This window comes from Pan paniscus, chromosome 14 (assembly GCF_029289425.2).
Source record: "Pan paniscus chromosome 14, NHGRI_mPanPan1-v2.0_pri, whole genome shotgun sequence".
Lineage (NCBI taxonomy): Eukaryota > Metazoa > Chordata > Mammalia > Primates > Hominidae > Pan > Pan paniscus.
Genome location: NC_073263.2, coordinates 50,702,077 through 50,719,821, shown reverse-complemented (window position 1 = coordinate 50,719,821; position 17,745 = coordinate 50,702,077). Strand labels below are relative to the sequence as shown.

At 37.3% G+C, this 17,745-nt stretch overlaps 1 protein-coding gene across 1 annotated transcript in view; it reads right to left on the bottom strand.

Annotated features, from left to right (window-relative positions):
• CDADC1 (cytidine and dCMP deaminase domain containing 1) overlaps positions 1 to 17,745 on the bottom strand; it is a 48,209-nt gene that overhangs the window by 14,798 nt on the left and 15,666 nt on the right. Inside the window, exons 5-8 of the mRNA XM_003809824.5 lie at positions 13,357 to 13,926; positions 7,148 to 7,197; positions 3,017 to 3,186; positions 839 to 1,028 (exon numbers count right to left, since the gene is read on the bottom strand). Coding sequence (XP_003809872.1) covers positions 839 to 1,028; positions 3,017 to 3,186; positions 7,148 to 7,197; positions 13,357 to 13,926 — 980 coding nt within the window. The remainder of the gene's footprint in view (positions 1 to 838; positions 1,029 to 3,016; positions 3,187 to 7,147; positions 7,198 to 13,356; positions 13,927 to 17,745) is intronic.

Sequence of the window (17,745 nt, the reverse complement as noted above, 5' to 3'; positions counted from 1 at the left end):
CGGTGGAATTAGATTCTCATAGGAGCAGAACCCTACTGTGAACTGCACACCTGAGGGATCTAGGCTGCGTGCTCCTTATGAGAATCTATTGCCTGATGATCTGAGGTGGAATAGTTTCATCCCAAAACCATCACCCCATCTGTGGAAAAATTGTCTTCCACAAAACCGGTCACTGGTGCCGAAAAGGGTGGGGACTGCTGAAGTATTTTCACCTCTATCCACCTCTCTAAGCCAGAAAGGAGAGGGAAGAGATGGGTCAGAGATTTTTCTTTTATCAGCCACCAGATGGCACCAAAAGATCCACTGGCTCAATTCTCTACAGAGATGTAAATTCATAAGGCAGGAATCCTTAGCTGAACAGTTGCAGTTAGGTAAGGGTTTGCACATATAAATAAACTCAATAATAATAATGATTTGTTGAAACTCGGCCGGGCGCGGTGGCTTACGCCTGTAATCCCAGCACTTTGGGAGACGGAGGCGGGCGGATCACCTGAGCTCAGGAGTTTGAGACCAGCCCGGACAACATGGCGAAACCCCGTCTCTACTAAAAATACAAAAATTAGCCAGGCGTGGTGGCCGGCGCCTGTAATCCCAGCTACTCGGGGGGCTGAGACAGGAGAATCACTTGAACCCAGGAGGCGGAGTTTGCAGTGAGCCGAGATCGAGCCACTGGCACTCCAGCCTAGGCAACAGAGAGAGACTCTGTCTCAAATAATAATAATAATAATAATTTGTTGAAACTCTTTAAAAGGGTGGGAATCACTAACTTACAATATTGCAGCAGGGTACCTAACAACATAATACAAAATACACCTGAAAAAAATGTGTATCTACTTACCGTAAATTTGCTAACACCTTCAAGCTCCCCGAACCTCATGTAAGAGATGTCTGCCTTCTTTTTTCCAACATCTACATCTCCTGCATAGATTTGTTTTATGCCTGCACCTTTAATTAAAGGTACACACTCATCACATGGGCATTTTGTCACAAAAATCATGCTTCTTTCTTCTGGTTTTATTTCTTGACACCTACAAAAAAAATTATAAAATATCAGAAAGGTCGTTTCTGAAAGGGTAAGTTATTTTTTAGAAAAATCTTTAAACACTAAAATTGAGCTGTTTTAAAAACAGATTTATGACATTATTAATAATCATCAAGCCTTAGACTTGCTGAATTACTGAATGTTCAAAGTATGTAAACCCACAAAAGTGTTATGATACAACCTGAACATGACAATTATTATAACTAAAAATAATTTATTGATTCTAAGTAAGAGGTTCAGTTTCAGATTACAAAATAAATGAAATCAGGAAGATACAGACACCAAAGAAAGAGAGAAAAAACCCCCCAATGCTTTCTAAATAAGTACCTGTTTAGAATACTGGAATTAGATTTGAAACTGATACCTTAAGAGCTAATCATGTCTGATTAGACACTAACTCATCTTGTTAGACAAATGACACAGCCCTATCTGGTACCTAGTGGATAGTCAATAAATGTTTACTAAATGAATAATTAAATACTTAAGTTCTGTTTTGACTTATAGTTCCCTTACCCCTTCCCTATCATAGGATAATTTTAAAAAGAAAAGTTTCTATTTGATATATTCACACCTCTGTACAAAATGAAGCAAGTAAATCTGTAATGAAGAGGACAAGGAAAAGAATAGAGGGAATTTTGGGTGAAATTTTGCATGCTGAGGGTAGTTTAGGACTAACGACTGGGGCTGCAAGGACTGACTTCCGGGTTCTGAGGCTTACGTAGCTCTCAGCCAGCCATCTTCAATTCCTCCACCGCCAGCCTTCCATATCCATCTTCCTTGTTGAGACTGTTATTTACGTTCACCTGGACTAGGGCAACAGAATTCTATGCATCTAGTCTGTTCAAACAATACTACCTACATAATCTATAGCGTATGGCTCTGTCAATGCCATTCCATTTCCCCGCTGCCTACCAAATGGAGCATAAACTCAAAGTCCTCTCGAGTCCAGTCCCAGCCTGTCCTTGTGAGCTGCCTTTCCCTTGTGTCCACATTCCAATCTAACTGGAATATTCATGCTCCTAAACACACCACGGATTTTCCTACTTCTAGACCGTTGCTTATGCTAGAAGCAAGAATGGTCTTCCCTTCCCTTCCAATTGCCCCAGTCTAGGAATCCTTTAAAGCTCAGTTCAGATGCCAGTTCTTCCCTAAAGCCTTTCCCTTGCACTCTCCCATTTGTCCATAGCAGCTCCAGAATGTCCGCAGCACTTTACATTTGCCCCTCCCACAGAATCCACAGCACAAGCTGGATGCCGTCTCATATCCCCTACTGCATTAGAAGCTCTCCAAGAACAGGAGACATGTCTTACACAGTTTTTTAATCCCTTAACCTTAATGGTAAAGGCTGAGAAGTGTTTGTGAAAATGATGTAAATTAACAGGTATAATCACTAACAAAAGCTCTTTTGAAGCAATTTGGTTCATTATAAATCCCTATTCTGAATACTGCAGGCCATTGTAACACAATGGTAAGTATTTGTGTATCTGAACATAAAAAAGGTAACGTGTGATGTTACAATGGCTACTTCACTCAGGAATTTTTCAGCTCTGTTATAATCTTATGGGAACACGTTGTGCATGTAGTCCATTGTTGCTCAAAATGTCTTTCTGTGGCGTGTAACTGTATTAATAAATGCGTGCTCCAGATTTAGAAAACAAAGGAGCTCTTAACATCCAGAAATATGAGAGGCTGAGCAAGATCCCAAAGGATAAACTTAAAGCAGTTTCATATTGGAGAGAGGCAAGGGAAAAAAAGACATGCTCAACAAATTGGGAAGACCTGAAGAGGCGATGACCTCAGGTCAGGTCATAGCTTCAGGTCTGGCAGTGAGGACCAAGCTTTACCAAAGTTATACTTCTGAAAGGAAACTTTCTTGGAATTTGAAAAAGGAAATAAATTACAATTATAAGAAAATTAATTTCAACCAACCCTTGCTACATTTTAAAGAAAAGTACACCAAGAAGGATTTCATACCTAAATGTCAAGGCATTCTGTTCCGCATGTATGATGTATCTGAATTTCCTTATTTCTCTGTCTTTCTGCTTGTCATCCATGTGTGGGAAGTCAGCATACTCAGATCCAACAGGAAAAGCATTGTAACCACATCCTACAAAGTACATGGCACCTGTTCCATCACAACTTCTCTACGAGAGTGAGCAAACCAATGGTTAGTTTCAACATTCTGAAAAGACACTTTGCAATGTATTTTTGAAGCTTGCTATCATACTTTGTATAATGAATATTCATTCAATTTTCTACAGTAAACTGAGCTATCAAAAAATATAATACCAGATACTCCTACTGCAGTGTGATCTTGTCAAAGCTAAATTCCAAGAAGGCCAACCACCTCTCTAATCTATAATCTCAAGGAAGTCCTTGTTTTTTGCAATTAATTAAATACTATCTTACTTAACTAACAAATTATTTCACTTGATTCAGATATTACTTCCCAAATAAATTATAGATCCTGGAGAGCAGAAACCATGTTATATATTTCTTTTCTATCCCTTCAACATGTTCGAGTATTCTGTACATAGCAGGTACTCAACAAGTGATTGTTAATTTCTTATGTGCTCTGTGCCATGCTACTGGTTAGCAAGTCAAAAACTTTTAAATACTTTAAACAGAAAATTTCTGTTGGGCTAAAAATGTGCTATTGTGATTTAGTTGGAAAATAAAAAATGCATTTTCATCTTCAGTATTTATTAAGCCTCTATTATATGCATATTATTATAGAACTTCTTACTTCAATGGCTCTTTCTTATTTCTCTTTTAAAGAGAAATAGTAGTTAATATGAATGCTTTATCAATTATTAGAATGAAATATTAGTAATGTGTATGTAATAGTTTTTTGGAATATGCTATAAAACTCATTAAACTTCAATATATTATAATTACTCATGATAATATCAACAGACTCATTACTGTAGCAGCTTCATAAAAATCATGTAATAGTGAGCCAACAAAAGCCTGCAAACAAAATATTATCTCATTAATAAATCTGTTTGAACATTTACTAAATGTCAAACATCATGCTGAGTTATTTATTTATTTATTTATTTAGAGACAGGGTCTCACTCTGTCGCCCAGGTTTGACTTCCTGGGCTCAAGTCATCCTCCCACCTCAGCCTCCCAAGTAGCTGGGACCACAGGCGCATGTCACTATGCCTGGCTAATTTTTTCATTTTTTGTAGCAACTGGGTCTCACCATGATGCCCAGGATTGTCTTGGACTCCTGGGCTCAAGGAATCCTCCCACCCCCACGTCCCAAAGTGCTGGATTACAGGCATGAGCCACTGCACCCAGCCATACTGAGTTTTACATGGATCATTTCATTTGATCAATTCTTGAAACAACCTAAAGAGTGATACTATTAATATTACTGTTTTACAGATAAGGAAACTGAGGACAAGAGTGATTAATTGTCTAGGGTCACAAAATGAGTAAGTAACATAGCCAGAATTCAAGCCCAGATTACTTGACTCTAAGCCATGTGTCTTTCCATTTCACCGTGCTGCCTGCTGGCCTACTCTAGAGATAACTAGAAACTGACATTCTCCACAAAATCATTAACAACCAGATGTTAAGCCAAAAGTCTGCTGAGCATTCATGTACACTCAAATGAGAGTTCCAACCACCAGTTAGACCTATGCTAGGTGCTGGAATACAACTGTAAACAAGACAGAGAGTCCCTATCCTCATGAGCCTTCTAGTCTGGGGAGGGTAAGAAATTGAACAGATAACTTTAACTGTGATGAATGTCACAGACAAGTTGTACAGAGTGCTGAGGAATTTCTGGCAGAGGAGCCTAGTATTCTAGTAGGAGTTAACAGTTGGGGTAGAGGTAAGTAGAGTCAAGAGGTATTCTGAAGGAATCCATTGTGCTAGGTGATTGATTGTATGTGTACAGTAACAGACAAGATGGTGACCACTGATGAGGGCGGAGGTTAGCAGGGAAGATACTGGATGAGTGAACTTGAGGAGTTTGTGAAACATCAAAGCAAATTGTCAGATTACTTTCTGTGAAGTCCCTGAGGCAAAATGTAGGCTCACCTTTCAGTCAGCTATATAGTTACTAAATATCTCTTGATTCTAGCCTCCTAACCCATCCCCACATCTCCAAGTCCTCATCTCTTTTTATTAATCTCCTTATTTTCTGTCTAGCCCTACCTCATTCTATTTATAATGCCAATCTGATCAAATCATTTCCCCACTTAGAACATTCTTGGAATGCACTGTCCAATACAGTCGCCACTAGCCACATGTGGTTAGTCTAGATTGAGAGGTGCTGCAGGTGTAAAATACACATAGAATTTTGAAGATTTAATATTTTTTAAATGCAGAATATTTCATCAATAATTTTTTATTGATTACATGATTAAATATTTTCTTAAAATTAATTTATCTGTTTTCCTTTTAAAAACATGGCTCCAGCTGGGTGCAGTGGTTCACACCTGTAATCCCAGCACTTTGGGAGGCCAAGGCAGGTGGATCACGAAGTCAAGAGATTGAGACCATTCTGGACAACATGGTGAAACCCCATCTCTACTAAAAACACAAAAATTAGCTGGGTGTGGTGGCACACACCTGTAGTCCCAGCTACTGGGGAGGCTGAGACAGGAGAATTGCTTGAACCCAGGAGGCAGAGGTTGCAGTGAGCTCAGACTGCACCACTGCACTCCAGCCTGGCAACAGAGTGAGACTCTCTCTCTCTCTCTCTCTCTCTCTCTCTATATATATATATATGTATGGCTCCTAGAAAATTTAAAATTCAGTTTGAGCCTTGCCTTTTCTCTCTACTGGTTAGTGCTGTGCTATAGTATGTCACTGCCAGGATAAAGTCCAAAATCTTTACATGGAATATAGAGTTCTTCATGGTCCCGTCCACTTTGTTGCTTACTCTATGTGCCAAATCAAATGCGTTTTCCCATATTCTCTCTCTCACCCCAGTCTCTGTGTGTTATTCTCCTGGTCCCATTAACTTGCTCTGTCTGATGATATCCTCCTAATCTTCAAGAATTTTAACATTATTAATATTAATATTAAGAATATTCAGGGCAGGCATGGTGGCTCACACCTGTGATCCCAGCACTTTGGGAGGCAGAAGAAGGTGGACTGCTTGAGGCCAGGAGTTCAAGACCAGCCTGGTCAACATGGCAAAATCCCATCTCTACTAAAAACACAAAAATGAGCCAGGTGTGGTGGTACATGCCTATAGTCCCAGCTTATTCAAGAGGCTGAGGCATGAGAATCACTTGAACCCAGGAGGCAGAGGTTGCAGTGAGCCAAGATTGCACCACTGCACTCCAGCCTGGGTGACAGAGGGGGACTCTGTCTCAAGAAAAAAAAAAAAAAGAATATTCACCAAGAATATTCATGTTATCCCCCTGGTCCTATTGACTTGCTCTGTCTGAAGAAATTATCTTATTCTTCAAGAATATTATATTAGTAACATTAATAATATTCACCAAGAGTATTTACTTATTTTTCCAAGCAAAGGTTCCTCCTCTATGTTCTCATGATATCAGTTATAATTACACTTACATATCAGTTATTTTTTACTTCTACATCTCCATCACTAAACTATGAGGCCATAAAATGTGATCTTTAATCCCCAGCATTCACTGTGGCACAGTGCCTAACCTGTAGAGAGTGTTTAACAAATGTTTGCTGAATGAATGCATCTATCTAGAAAACTGTTGAGGGATGAGCAAATCTTTATAGATCTTCATAAATGCACCATTACAAAAATATTAATATATATATATATTTTTTGAGATGGAGTCTCGCTCTGTCACCCAGGCTGGAGTGCAGTGGCACGATCTCTGCTCACAGCAAGCTCGGCCTCCTGGGTTCACACCATTCTCCTGCCTCAGCCTCCTGAGTAGCTGGGACTACAGGAGCCCGCCACCACGCCCAGCTAATTTTTGTATTTTTTTTTTTTTTAGTAGAGATGGGGTTTCATTGTGTTAGCCAGGATGGTCTCAATCTCCTGACCTTGTGATCTGCCCGCCTTGGCAGTCAATAACCTGTAATGCACCGAAGACTGAACTATGTTTAAACAAAATCCAGGTTAAATATTTAAAGAATTGTTTTCATACTTACAGATTTCCCTTCTGCCCAAATGACTGCCCCAACTCCTGTTTTATGATCCTCTGAAAGATATATGGCATTTAACTCAGTAAAAATTATGATGTTAGTTTTAGAAATATATTTTTCCAAAAGTAATAAAAACTTGTATTGAAACATACTTCATAAATGTAGCAGCAATCCTTGTATCTTCACTAATTACAGAAAAGTATTAAAATAAACACTTTTAAGTATGGAATATGGGAGCTAGGTACCAAATAACTAGAGAGAGTCACTACCAACTCAGTCACACATACGTATGTGGAGGCCACTAAATGGCAGTGTCCACAGTCAGGTCCCTCAAAGCTGTAGCCAGAACTAAGTGCAACTTCATTGATTCTCCATTAACAAGCCGGTTTCTAAACAACTACTTCTGATAGATGATAAAATTTAATAAAGGTTTCAGAACTAATGGATTTTGTGTAATAACTGTTCACAACAACCAAATTTGTCTTTTCCCAGCATTATTTATACTCTAATCATGGAAAATATATCTTATGAAAATGTTCTTGCTAAGAAAAAAGTTCAAACTTCTCATACGAACATAAACAAATCTTTATGGATCTATCTATCTATCTATTGCTAGAAAGTACATGAAGAGAATTCTGATTTAAACAAAATGTTGTCCTTTCTTTGACCTTCAGTTTACCTTGAGGGAAAAAGAATGCAAGTTAATGACATCTTGCCCATTTCTAAATCAAATAGCAGAAGTTATAAACAAACATAAGATTATAATTTCCCTGTAGAACCAAAACCTTTGCAAAAGTAAAGCTGTACTTCTTAAAACCATTAATCTGAAACAGAAAATTAAAAAACAAAATAGAAATTCCACATATTAAGGATTTACTTTTTCCTTCTATACAATGTTGAGTTTCAAATTTCTAAGACAAATTACACTAATTATGAAAACCATAGTATTTATCAAAATCTTAATAAGGGACTAAGGTAGTTAAGTGGCACATTTACACGTAGAAAATAACAATTATCTGTGAACGTACCCTAGGGCATTTTCATTTTGGGGAGGATTAACTGAAACTGTGGTTTCACCCTACAGTTTCCTAAAAGTGAATCCCTCCAATGATAACATTTTTAAATACCTACTTTCCAGTAAAGGTACAAAGAAAATTTGTGCCACAATTGCATTAAAAACTAGAATGAATGTCTTATTAAGAGGTTAACTTTAAAACAGTTATGATACTCTAATAAAATTTCCCATCTCAAATTCAAGCAAACCCTGGTTTTCAAAATTATACCACAAAGCATTTGTATAATTTATGTTAAACATGTTTATTCATGATCTCATTTTTACCCTAAAGGTAAAGCAGATAAAATTTCCATTTCTAGATGCAGAAACAGGCAAAGAAATAGACTAAAACTTAGCCCTCCAGATCCAACCTGCTTGGCCTTTCCTCCACCTTGCACCGTGACATAAAGAATTCCTTGACACAGCCTGGCCAACATGGTGAAACCCCGTCTCTACTAAAAATACAAAAATTAGCCAGGTGTGGTGGTGCATGCCTGTAATCCCAGCTACTTGGGAGGCTGAGGCAGGAGAATTGCTTAAACCTGGGAGGCGGAGGTTGCAGTGAGTTGAGATCGTACCACTTCACTCCAGCCTGGGGGACAGAGCAGAACTCCATCTCAAAAAAAAAAAAAAAGAAAAAGAAATCCTTGACAAAAATTTCCATTTATTGAATGCCTCTTATGTTCCAAGTACTGTGAGAACTGAGGATGCAGTGGTGAGGGAAACTGTAGTCCCTTCCTCATACGACTTACAGTTGGATGGTGAAGGAGAACAGCAACAAGGAAACAAACAGTACTTTATGTGCTGTGCTCTGAAGGAAATGAATGAGGCTGAACAGCAGAGTGCACGAGATGACTTCCTTCTACAGAGTAGAGGGAAAAGGGATTTTGGTGTAAACAAAATTGGGTTCCTTCCTAGACCTTTAGAGTTTAACATGAGTGGGCAAGAATACAAATCAATGGCTTTATGCTCATTTCTAAGGTAAGTGGCAGAAGTTATAAACATAAGATTATATTTGCCTGCAAAACCAAAATCTTTAAAGTTTTATTTAATTTATGCATAAATCTAAAATGAAAAAATAAAAAACCAGAATAAAAATTCTCCATATTAAAAGCCCCCTTTTCTACCATCAACACTGCATATTTTTAATGTTATGTTTCTTAGTCACAGAAGCCACTTTTTCTGTTTCAGCCTGGGGACAGACTAAACCTTGTTAGGAGGAAAAAAAAATGTGATTTTTCCATCAGCATGCAGCTCTACTGCCTAGCTAAGGTTGGTTACATCAAGAGAATATTCTTTACTACTTGTCTTTTAAAATAGGAATAAATTTTCATCCATATAAAACAGATTTGATGTCACTCAGCATCAAGGCTGGTGACAGATGAGGTAATTTCTCAAAAATCTTTTCATGTCTATAATTTTTACAGAAATTGCTCCCTATGATCTGGTCATTCACAGGGTTTTCTCTGTACAACTTTGAAGGAAAGGTCAACTTACAATCATTGAGTCAAATTCCTGGGGCTCTTTGATCACTGAAAATCAGAGGGGAACTTTTTGTGCTAGAACACAGGTGTGGTTATTTTAGCTCCCAATCCTGTGGTCATGTCAGTGTCCAAGGTGCTCCACAGTCCTCTTGCATCAAAATTACTGGATGCTTGTTTTTAAAATTTAAAAAAAAAAAAAGAGGCAACTCCTGGCTTCCATGGAAGTCCCCTAAATCAACCTCTCTGAGAGAGGCAGGCAAGGCTTAGGAATCTGCATTACTCCTGAGCTCCCCCTTGATTCTCAGGCATACTCATATCTGAGAACCACTGAGTTCTGTTTTAAAAGTTAACTTTCTTGATTACTCCAGCCTACTCTCATTATCAGTACTGTGGCCCAGGAGGAAGGCATAATCCTTAGCTTTGGAAAACACCTAATCTGATGAGAAAACAAGACACGAAGAGATCACAACTCAGTACTTAAAGCAGATAGATAAGATGTGATGCCTTCCTCCTGCTCTTTTTTCCCCAAGAGTCTAAACACTTTTTTTTCCACTTTTTTGCTACCTTCGGGTATTCTAGAAACATACTTTTGGAACTCCTGGCCTCAAGCAGTCCTCCTGCCTCAGTCTCCCAGTGCTGGTATTACAGGCGGGAGCCACCGCACCTGGCTAGTAACATACTTTTCATGACATCTCTATGGATCCTCTTTATTCATCATTCAAAAAGCAATTATAAGCAACTACTTTCAATTCACTTTAGAACTCTGTTGTTAGAGGTTTTGGAATTCATTTTAATCATATGTACATTTTTAAATGAAATGGTATCTTCATCTATTAATTAGGGAGAAATGAGGTCATCAAACCAAACTGAATAATGTGAAATTAAAAGCTTAATTGGAAGCGCACTGTATCATAGGGATATCCACCTTACTGAAGTACCCTCAATGTTAAATGAGATACATATATAAATCACCAAGCTCAGTGCTTGACACATAGTAGGTGTTCCATAAACTGTCATTGTTATTATTTATCATTAAGGAAGAATTACAGGTCCAGAGTCCCTGATCTGAAATCTCTTACATCAAGTTTTTTTGAAGTTTGATGCACTTATTTTGCGGCCAAATCTGACCCAAATTGAGTTATTTATAGCCCTCAATTATTCTTAGTGCAAATATTCCTACTTTTTTCACTCTGTATGTATTAATGTGATTACAGGGTACTGTCCCAGATGCCACTGGGAGTCCTATATAACAGTATATGTACCATATTACCTTTTTAAAATCTGGATTGGGCATGATGGCTCATGCCTGTAATCCCAGCACTTTGGGAGTCTGAGGCAGGAAGATTGCTTAAGCCAAGGAGTTCGAGACCAGCTTGGGCAACACAGTGAGACATATCTACAAAAAATTAAAAATTGGCTGGACATGGTGGTGTTTGCCTGTAGTACAAGCTACTCAGGAGGTTGATGTGGGAGGATTGCTTGAGGCTGAGAGGTTGAGGGCTGCAGTGAGCCATGAGTGCCACTGCACTCAGCCTGGGCAACAGAGTAAAACCCTCTCTCAAAAAAAATAAAATAAAACCTGAAAAATTCTGAATTCCTTTACATTTGGCTCCAAAAGTTTTGCATAAGGGATTGTGGACCCTTTATCTTTGGATAAAAAGATTTGTTTTATCCATTCAACGCACATTGTGTTTAGTGCTAAGGAAAAAATGATTAAGACATGGTTTCTTCCCTGGAAGAGTGCACAGTGGAGTAGAGTGAGTGACAGAGGAGTTGCACCCTATTCAGGATTTGAGTTCCATGTAAAAAAAAAAATCACCAACAATTAACCTTGAAAAATCTTTTAAATTGACCATCAAATGTGTAAGCAGGGCTTTATGTACAAAATTCTGCACAATAGTGGATATACTTATAACTATACAGTAGTGTAGAGTATCTAATAAACAATATAAATGCAAATGTATACATACTGCATCTTTAAACACTGGAATCACAGCTGGTATGATAAGGTGTTCTATGAGAAGCAAGAGGTACTAAGATCCAGTAAAACAATAGCAGATTCACATCGCCCTCTTACTCTGGAACACAGGCAGGGTTCTGCTGAATTCTAATTAGTGAAGGATAATTAGTGAATTATAGCTACAACAGCTGTTCCCATTTATGTTTTCTATCTTTTTGAATGGTTTACAGAAAAATTCTTTACAAAGCTGGAGTTGGCAAAGAAACAAATATATAACCCACAATAGAAGATAATTACATGAAACCAGACTTTTACACAATGCAATTGTTTGGGGTCATATAATGTGTGCCTACAGAATCAAAATCTTTAAGAAGAATTGAGCAATTATTAACTCTGCTGAACATTAGAACACCTTGTGGAACTTTTAAAAACATAGAACTTGGCCATATTTTGTTAGGGACTTGGTTTAATAGGTCTGGGTTGGGGTTTGTACTTTTTATAAAAGTAAAAAGTATAGCATCTGTACTTTTTATAAAAGTTTCAATGGCGATTCTATTTGCTGCCAGCTGAGAACCTCCCTTCTGTTGACTACTGCAGACCAGCAGCATCTGTAGAGACCTTTTCTGACGACTTTCTCTTCTTTCTTGGGATAATTTTTAAATCCTACTACAGTACACTCCCCAAACAAATCTTACTCTACTGCTCCTCCTGTCTATGTTTTTTCCCCTTTATCTCAAAGATGCATTTTAAAAAGTGATTATGATTCTACTTTGAGAAATCTTACATCAGGTAAGATGTGATAATATTGTTCCATGTTTGGAAATACATATGCCATCTTTTATCATAACAAAGAAAAATCCCAAGTAATATTTTCCTTTTCCAAATATACAACTTAATACAATACAGTAAAAATGTTTCTCAACTTGCTGATTGAAGACATACCAGCAACTGGAAGAATCTGCAATAATCACCATTCCTTTACCTTGATTCTATTAGTTATTTTGAATTAATGTTATTGTAAATATTTTTTAAAAATTGTTAAATATTCAGTACATCAAAATATTGAAGAGTTAACAAAAATGAATAATTTTGGTTTTCTTTTTCTTTTTTTGGAGATAGAGTTTTGCTGTGTCTCTGGAGCTGGAGTACAGTGGTGCTATTGTAGCTCACTGCAGCCCCAAACTACTGGGCTCAAGCAATCTTCCTGCTTTAGCCTCCCAAGTAGCCGGGACTATAGGCATGCACCACCACAAGCCACCATGCCCAGCTAATTTTTTTGTTAGAGTCGAGGTCTTGCTATGTTGCCCACGCTGGTCTTGAACTCCTGAGCTCAAGCGATCCTCCTGTCTCAGCCTTCTGAAGTGTTGCAATTACAGGCATGAACCACTGCACTGGGCCTCTCCTTTCTCTTCTTGTCCTACCTTTAGTGGAGGGCTCAAGGAACAGTGAAATCATAAAAGCAAGAAGCAGAAAGAAGGGCCTAGATTAATGAGGGCCTGATGTAGAAATGTGGTACTGAATATAAGGCTACAAGGAATCCCAAAACTGCTGGGAGAAAGAGTTGTCTACTCAAGGGTCTCACTAACTTCTCTATATTGTATGAACAGCAAAACTTAAGTAACTATGAGTAAATGAACTCTACCATAAATGAGACGAACACTTCAGAGACAAATACAACCCAACCAATCAGCCCCAATTTACGATCTATGTAACTCACCAGTTCGATATGCCAATAACCTGGCCTGAACCATGCAGTGCCTTGCAATTTCCTGTGGCAAACTTTGATTGTGAATTTCATTAATCTGTTCTGGATTGCTACGGTAAAATCCGAAGTGTTTAAAGTTCGGCACACTGGAAGCTACTGTGGCCAAAAGTAGGATAAGGTCTTTCATGTTTTGCCTTAGATTGCTAAAGTATGGATTTTCACACAGGTTCTCCAAACCTATAGTCATCAGTATTTGCTTATGCATTTCTTCATTTGAAACCAAAAATAACATTTCATATTCTTTTATTCTTTCTTGTTTACATTCATAATAAAAGTCAGTGTTAGCATCCGGCAATGTTTTTGTAATTTTTTGAATAAAGTCACATTTGTAAGAGGTCTCCTCTACAAACTGCACCATATAACACACCAAAGGTTGAAGTAAGACACACACATGGGCCCGACTGTTTGACTTCAATCTTTCCACTGCTTTGGCATCTAACTTTGCATCTTCAGAACTAGAAGCCTCCGTAAGCAAACTTATTTCTGGATCAGCAGGCCAATATGAAATTCGGTTAACTCCAGCTGAAATACAAAATACGAAAGGTAATTATGAGATACATGCTGAATTTAGGGTTTTCATTATAAAATCCACCCTATCATTGCAGTATATCTAGAACCCTCAATATAATAAATGCCTATTACCAAGTCACCTATTATATAGCCTGAGGGTTGGCAAACTACCACCCACAGGCCAAATCCAGTCCACTGCCAGTCTTTGTACAGCTCACAGGTTAAGAATGGGTTTTACATTTTAAAATAGTTGGACAAATCAAAAGAACATTTTGTGACACATCGAACTGTCAGAAATTCAAATTTCAGTATCCATAAATAAATCTTTATTGAAACACAGACACACCCATTCACTTATATAGTCTTTGGGTGCTTTTGTGTGGCTGAGTTGAGTAGCTGTGACAGACACCACATGGCCTGCAAAGTCTAAAATATTTATTATCTGGCCTTTTCAAGAAAAAGTTACCCAGCCTCTCACAGAGCCTCTAGGAATGCATTTGTGGAATTACTGGTGTTGTGAAGTGTGATCCCAAAGCCCAGCGCTAAAACTATATACTCGAAGAGTCCTCCATGGTGCCATGGCTGTTTTTTAAAATCTTACAGGGAACAACTAATATTGCCTAGTTTTCTATCTGGAATAAATACCTCTTCCATGCATTAAAAATGTTCCTGTCCACAGACTGAGAATTCTTCTGAGAATCCATTCTAGGAAAATATTCTAAATACAGAGAAGAAATCTCATGCATGCACATTTAGTGCAGCATTCTTTAAAATAGCAAGCAAAGATGTTAAACAAACAAAAAACCCAAACCCAAAAACCTAAATGACCAAAATAGGGGAATGGTTGAATTAATTATGGTCCTCCTCATAATAAAACAGTTATCAAATATGTCCACAAAGAATTTATAATATGAAAAAATTCTTATGTGATGTTGGGATGGTGTCTGAAGGGCAATATTAACTTTTTAAAGCTCACAAAATTAAAGACAAAACAACAAACTAAATAGATCATTTTTCAATCAGTGTGACAGAGGAAAGGTTAGTAATGTTTAATATACAGAAAATATTTCAATTCATTAGAGCACATATGAATTGACAAGAATAAGGCCTAAAGAGAGACAAAAAGATACGAACAGACAATTTGTAAAAGAGAAAACATAACAGGATAACAAATGTGAAAAAATATTTTAATTTGTATTTGAAATTGAACGATGAGATGCCTTATACATAGTTAAGTACACAAATGTTCGTCAATTAATGAACAGTTTATAACAAAGAGACCCCTTTGCTAGTACTGCATGTAATTTCAGCTAGGAGAGACTTTTTTCTGTGATTGTACCCAGAAGCAAATAGAAAGAGAGCCCACAGAGTGTTCTACCCTTCAAAATAATACATGAACTAAAAAGTCTCAGTTAAACAAATAAACATTCTATCCACTCCCTGGTACTCCTGACTCACTGTGGCTTATGCTGCAAAGCAATTTTGAAGGCCTCAAACCTCATATCAGAGTGTTTCCTCCGGTTGCATTTCACCTTCCCTCTGTTCGAGTTCTCATAATCCATTTCCTAACCAGCAGTGATGGTAAACCTTTCATCTAGGCATCTTAGCTGCTCCCAGTAATCCTGATTCAAGAGGGGAAAAATCCTCTTTAGACAGACATTTGTGTATTAGTGGCAAATGCTAAAGCAGAGTTTCTAAAATTTTTTGATCTCAGGATTCCTTAACACTCTTAAAAATTATTGAGGACCCCAAAGAGCTTTTATTTATGTGGAATATATCTACTGATATTTATTGTACTTGAAAATTAAAACAAAATTTAAAATATTTATTAATTCACTAAAAATAACAATAATCTGTTATACATTAATATAAATAACATTAGCTTTATGAAAAAAACTATTTTCCAAAACAAAAATTTGTAAGAATGAGATTGTTTTAAATTTTTACAAATATCTTTAATATTTGGATTAATAGTAAAAGGAAAAACAATAGTTATCAGCAATATCACTGGAAAATTAAGAAGAGTGGAAGGACAAAACTGAGCAGCAGAATTCGTATAGACATTTAAATTTAAATTCTAAAAGCCCAATTGAGATTTTCAGGGAGGGTTTGTTCTGCCCTTTGGCCTCATGAATGGGTTTCATGAAGGGTTTCATGGATGGGCTTCAGTGGCCTATAAACTCTGTAAATTCTATTCTAATTTTTGCACATTTATTGTGTTCTGGTTAATTCCAGAAAACATTTCTAACATTTTTCTTACATCATATAATCAAAGTACTTAAATAAATTGACAATTATAAAAATAGATCAGTGAAATGCACCTTATACTTTAATAAAAAATGTTTTCAGAAATAGATAAGTGAAAGCTGAGTGTTTCTTTGACAGATTCCCCTGTACTATAGGAGTGATAATTGCAGCTATTGCAATAGTAGTAATTGTTAAATGGATACTAATGAATAGCATAGCATAGTGGGTAAGAGTTTATATAGCACAGGCTCTAGAATCAGATTAAGTAGGTTCAAATACCAGTTCTGCCAGTAACTGGCTTTAGAAACTTGGGCAAGTTAAATAATGTCTCCCAGCCTCAGTTTCCCTATTTGTAAAATGGGGGAAATAATGGTAGCTACCTCATAATTCATTATGAATTCAGTGAGTTAAACTTGAAAAGACTTATTACAGTAGCTGGCACATAAAGATGTGATAGTAGTTTATATGGATGCTATCTCATATTAGCATACATGGAATTAATAGTGTATCACTATACCTTTTTTTTTTTTTTTTAAATAGAGACCAGTCTGTCACCCAAGCTGGAGTGCAGTGGTGACATCATAGCTCACTGTAACTTCTAACTCCCATACTCTACCAATCCTCCTGCCTCAGCCTCCAGATTGGCTGTGATTGCAGGTGTGCACCACCACACCCAGCATTTTTTTTTTTTTTTTTTGTTAGAGATGGGGTCTCGCTATGTTGCCCAGGCTGGTCTTGGGCTCCTGACCTGAGGTGGTCCTCCCACTGGCCTCACAATGTTGGGATTGCAGGTGTGGGCCACTGCACCTGGCCTGTACTATGCTATCAATTCCATATATGGAAAGGTGTTTTCCCTTTCAGAGCTCTTTAAAGCTCTGCAGAAGATTTACATGTGTTTATAGAGCTAAGAGAAATCAGGGCATGGAAATTGAGTGTGTAATAGAAATTAAACTCTTCATGTTATATAATCATGCATAATTTCTATCTTCATTCTCCGAAGTTGCCTAAAGCACCATCACAGTTAGGAAACTTCCATTGTGAATTACGTTATTGCCAAAAGCAAGTACCCAAATAATTGTCTCAAGAGAGGAAGGACAAAACTGTTACAAGCTAAAATATTTGGGGATTTGTGTGACTTGACTAGGGAACCACAGGGTTTTATAATGCCTGATCTAGCCCTGTGCCTAACAGTTTATTTAAATCTTAATGCTAATGTTAATTAGTTCCCAGGTGGTTGACCTTATAAGAAAACACTGTGTGGTATTTTAATGTGGTAAACATGTGAATGAAGGCCTATGGCTCAGTTAATCACTCCCACAACTTTGAGCTGTGGGTTTTACTGGTGGAAGGAACTTTAACAGGTCTTCGCTCTTGTCATTAGATATCAGAGAACTGAAATTGGTTGGAATTGTAAGCAGTGAATAGATGTGTTGTTAGAATGATTCCATCACTTATACATTGTTTAAAATTCTAATAAAGTAACTTGCTTTGTAAAAAAAAAAAAATTTGGCTTAATAGAAGACAACTGGATGCTCAAATTTGCTTCTGTTTTCAATCTGTTGCAATATGTTGTTTTCATTGAAG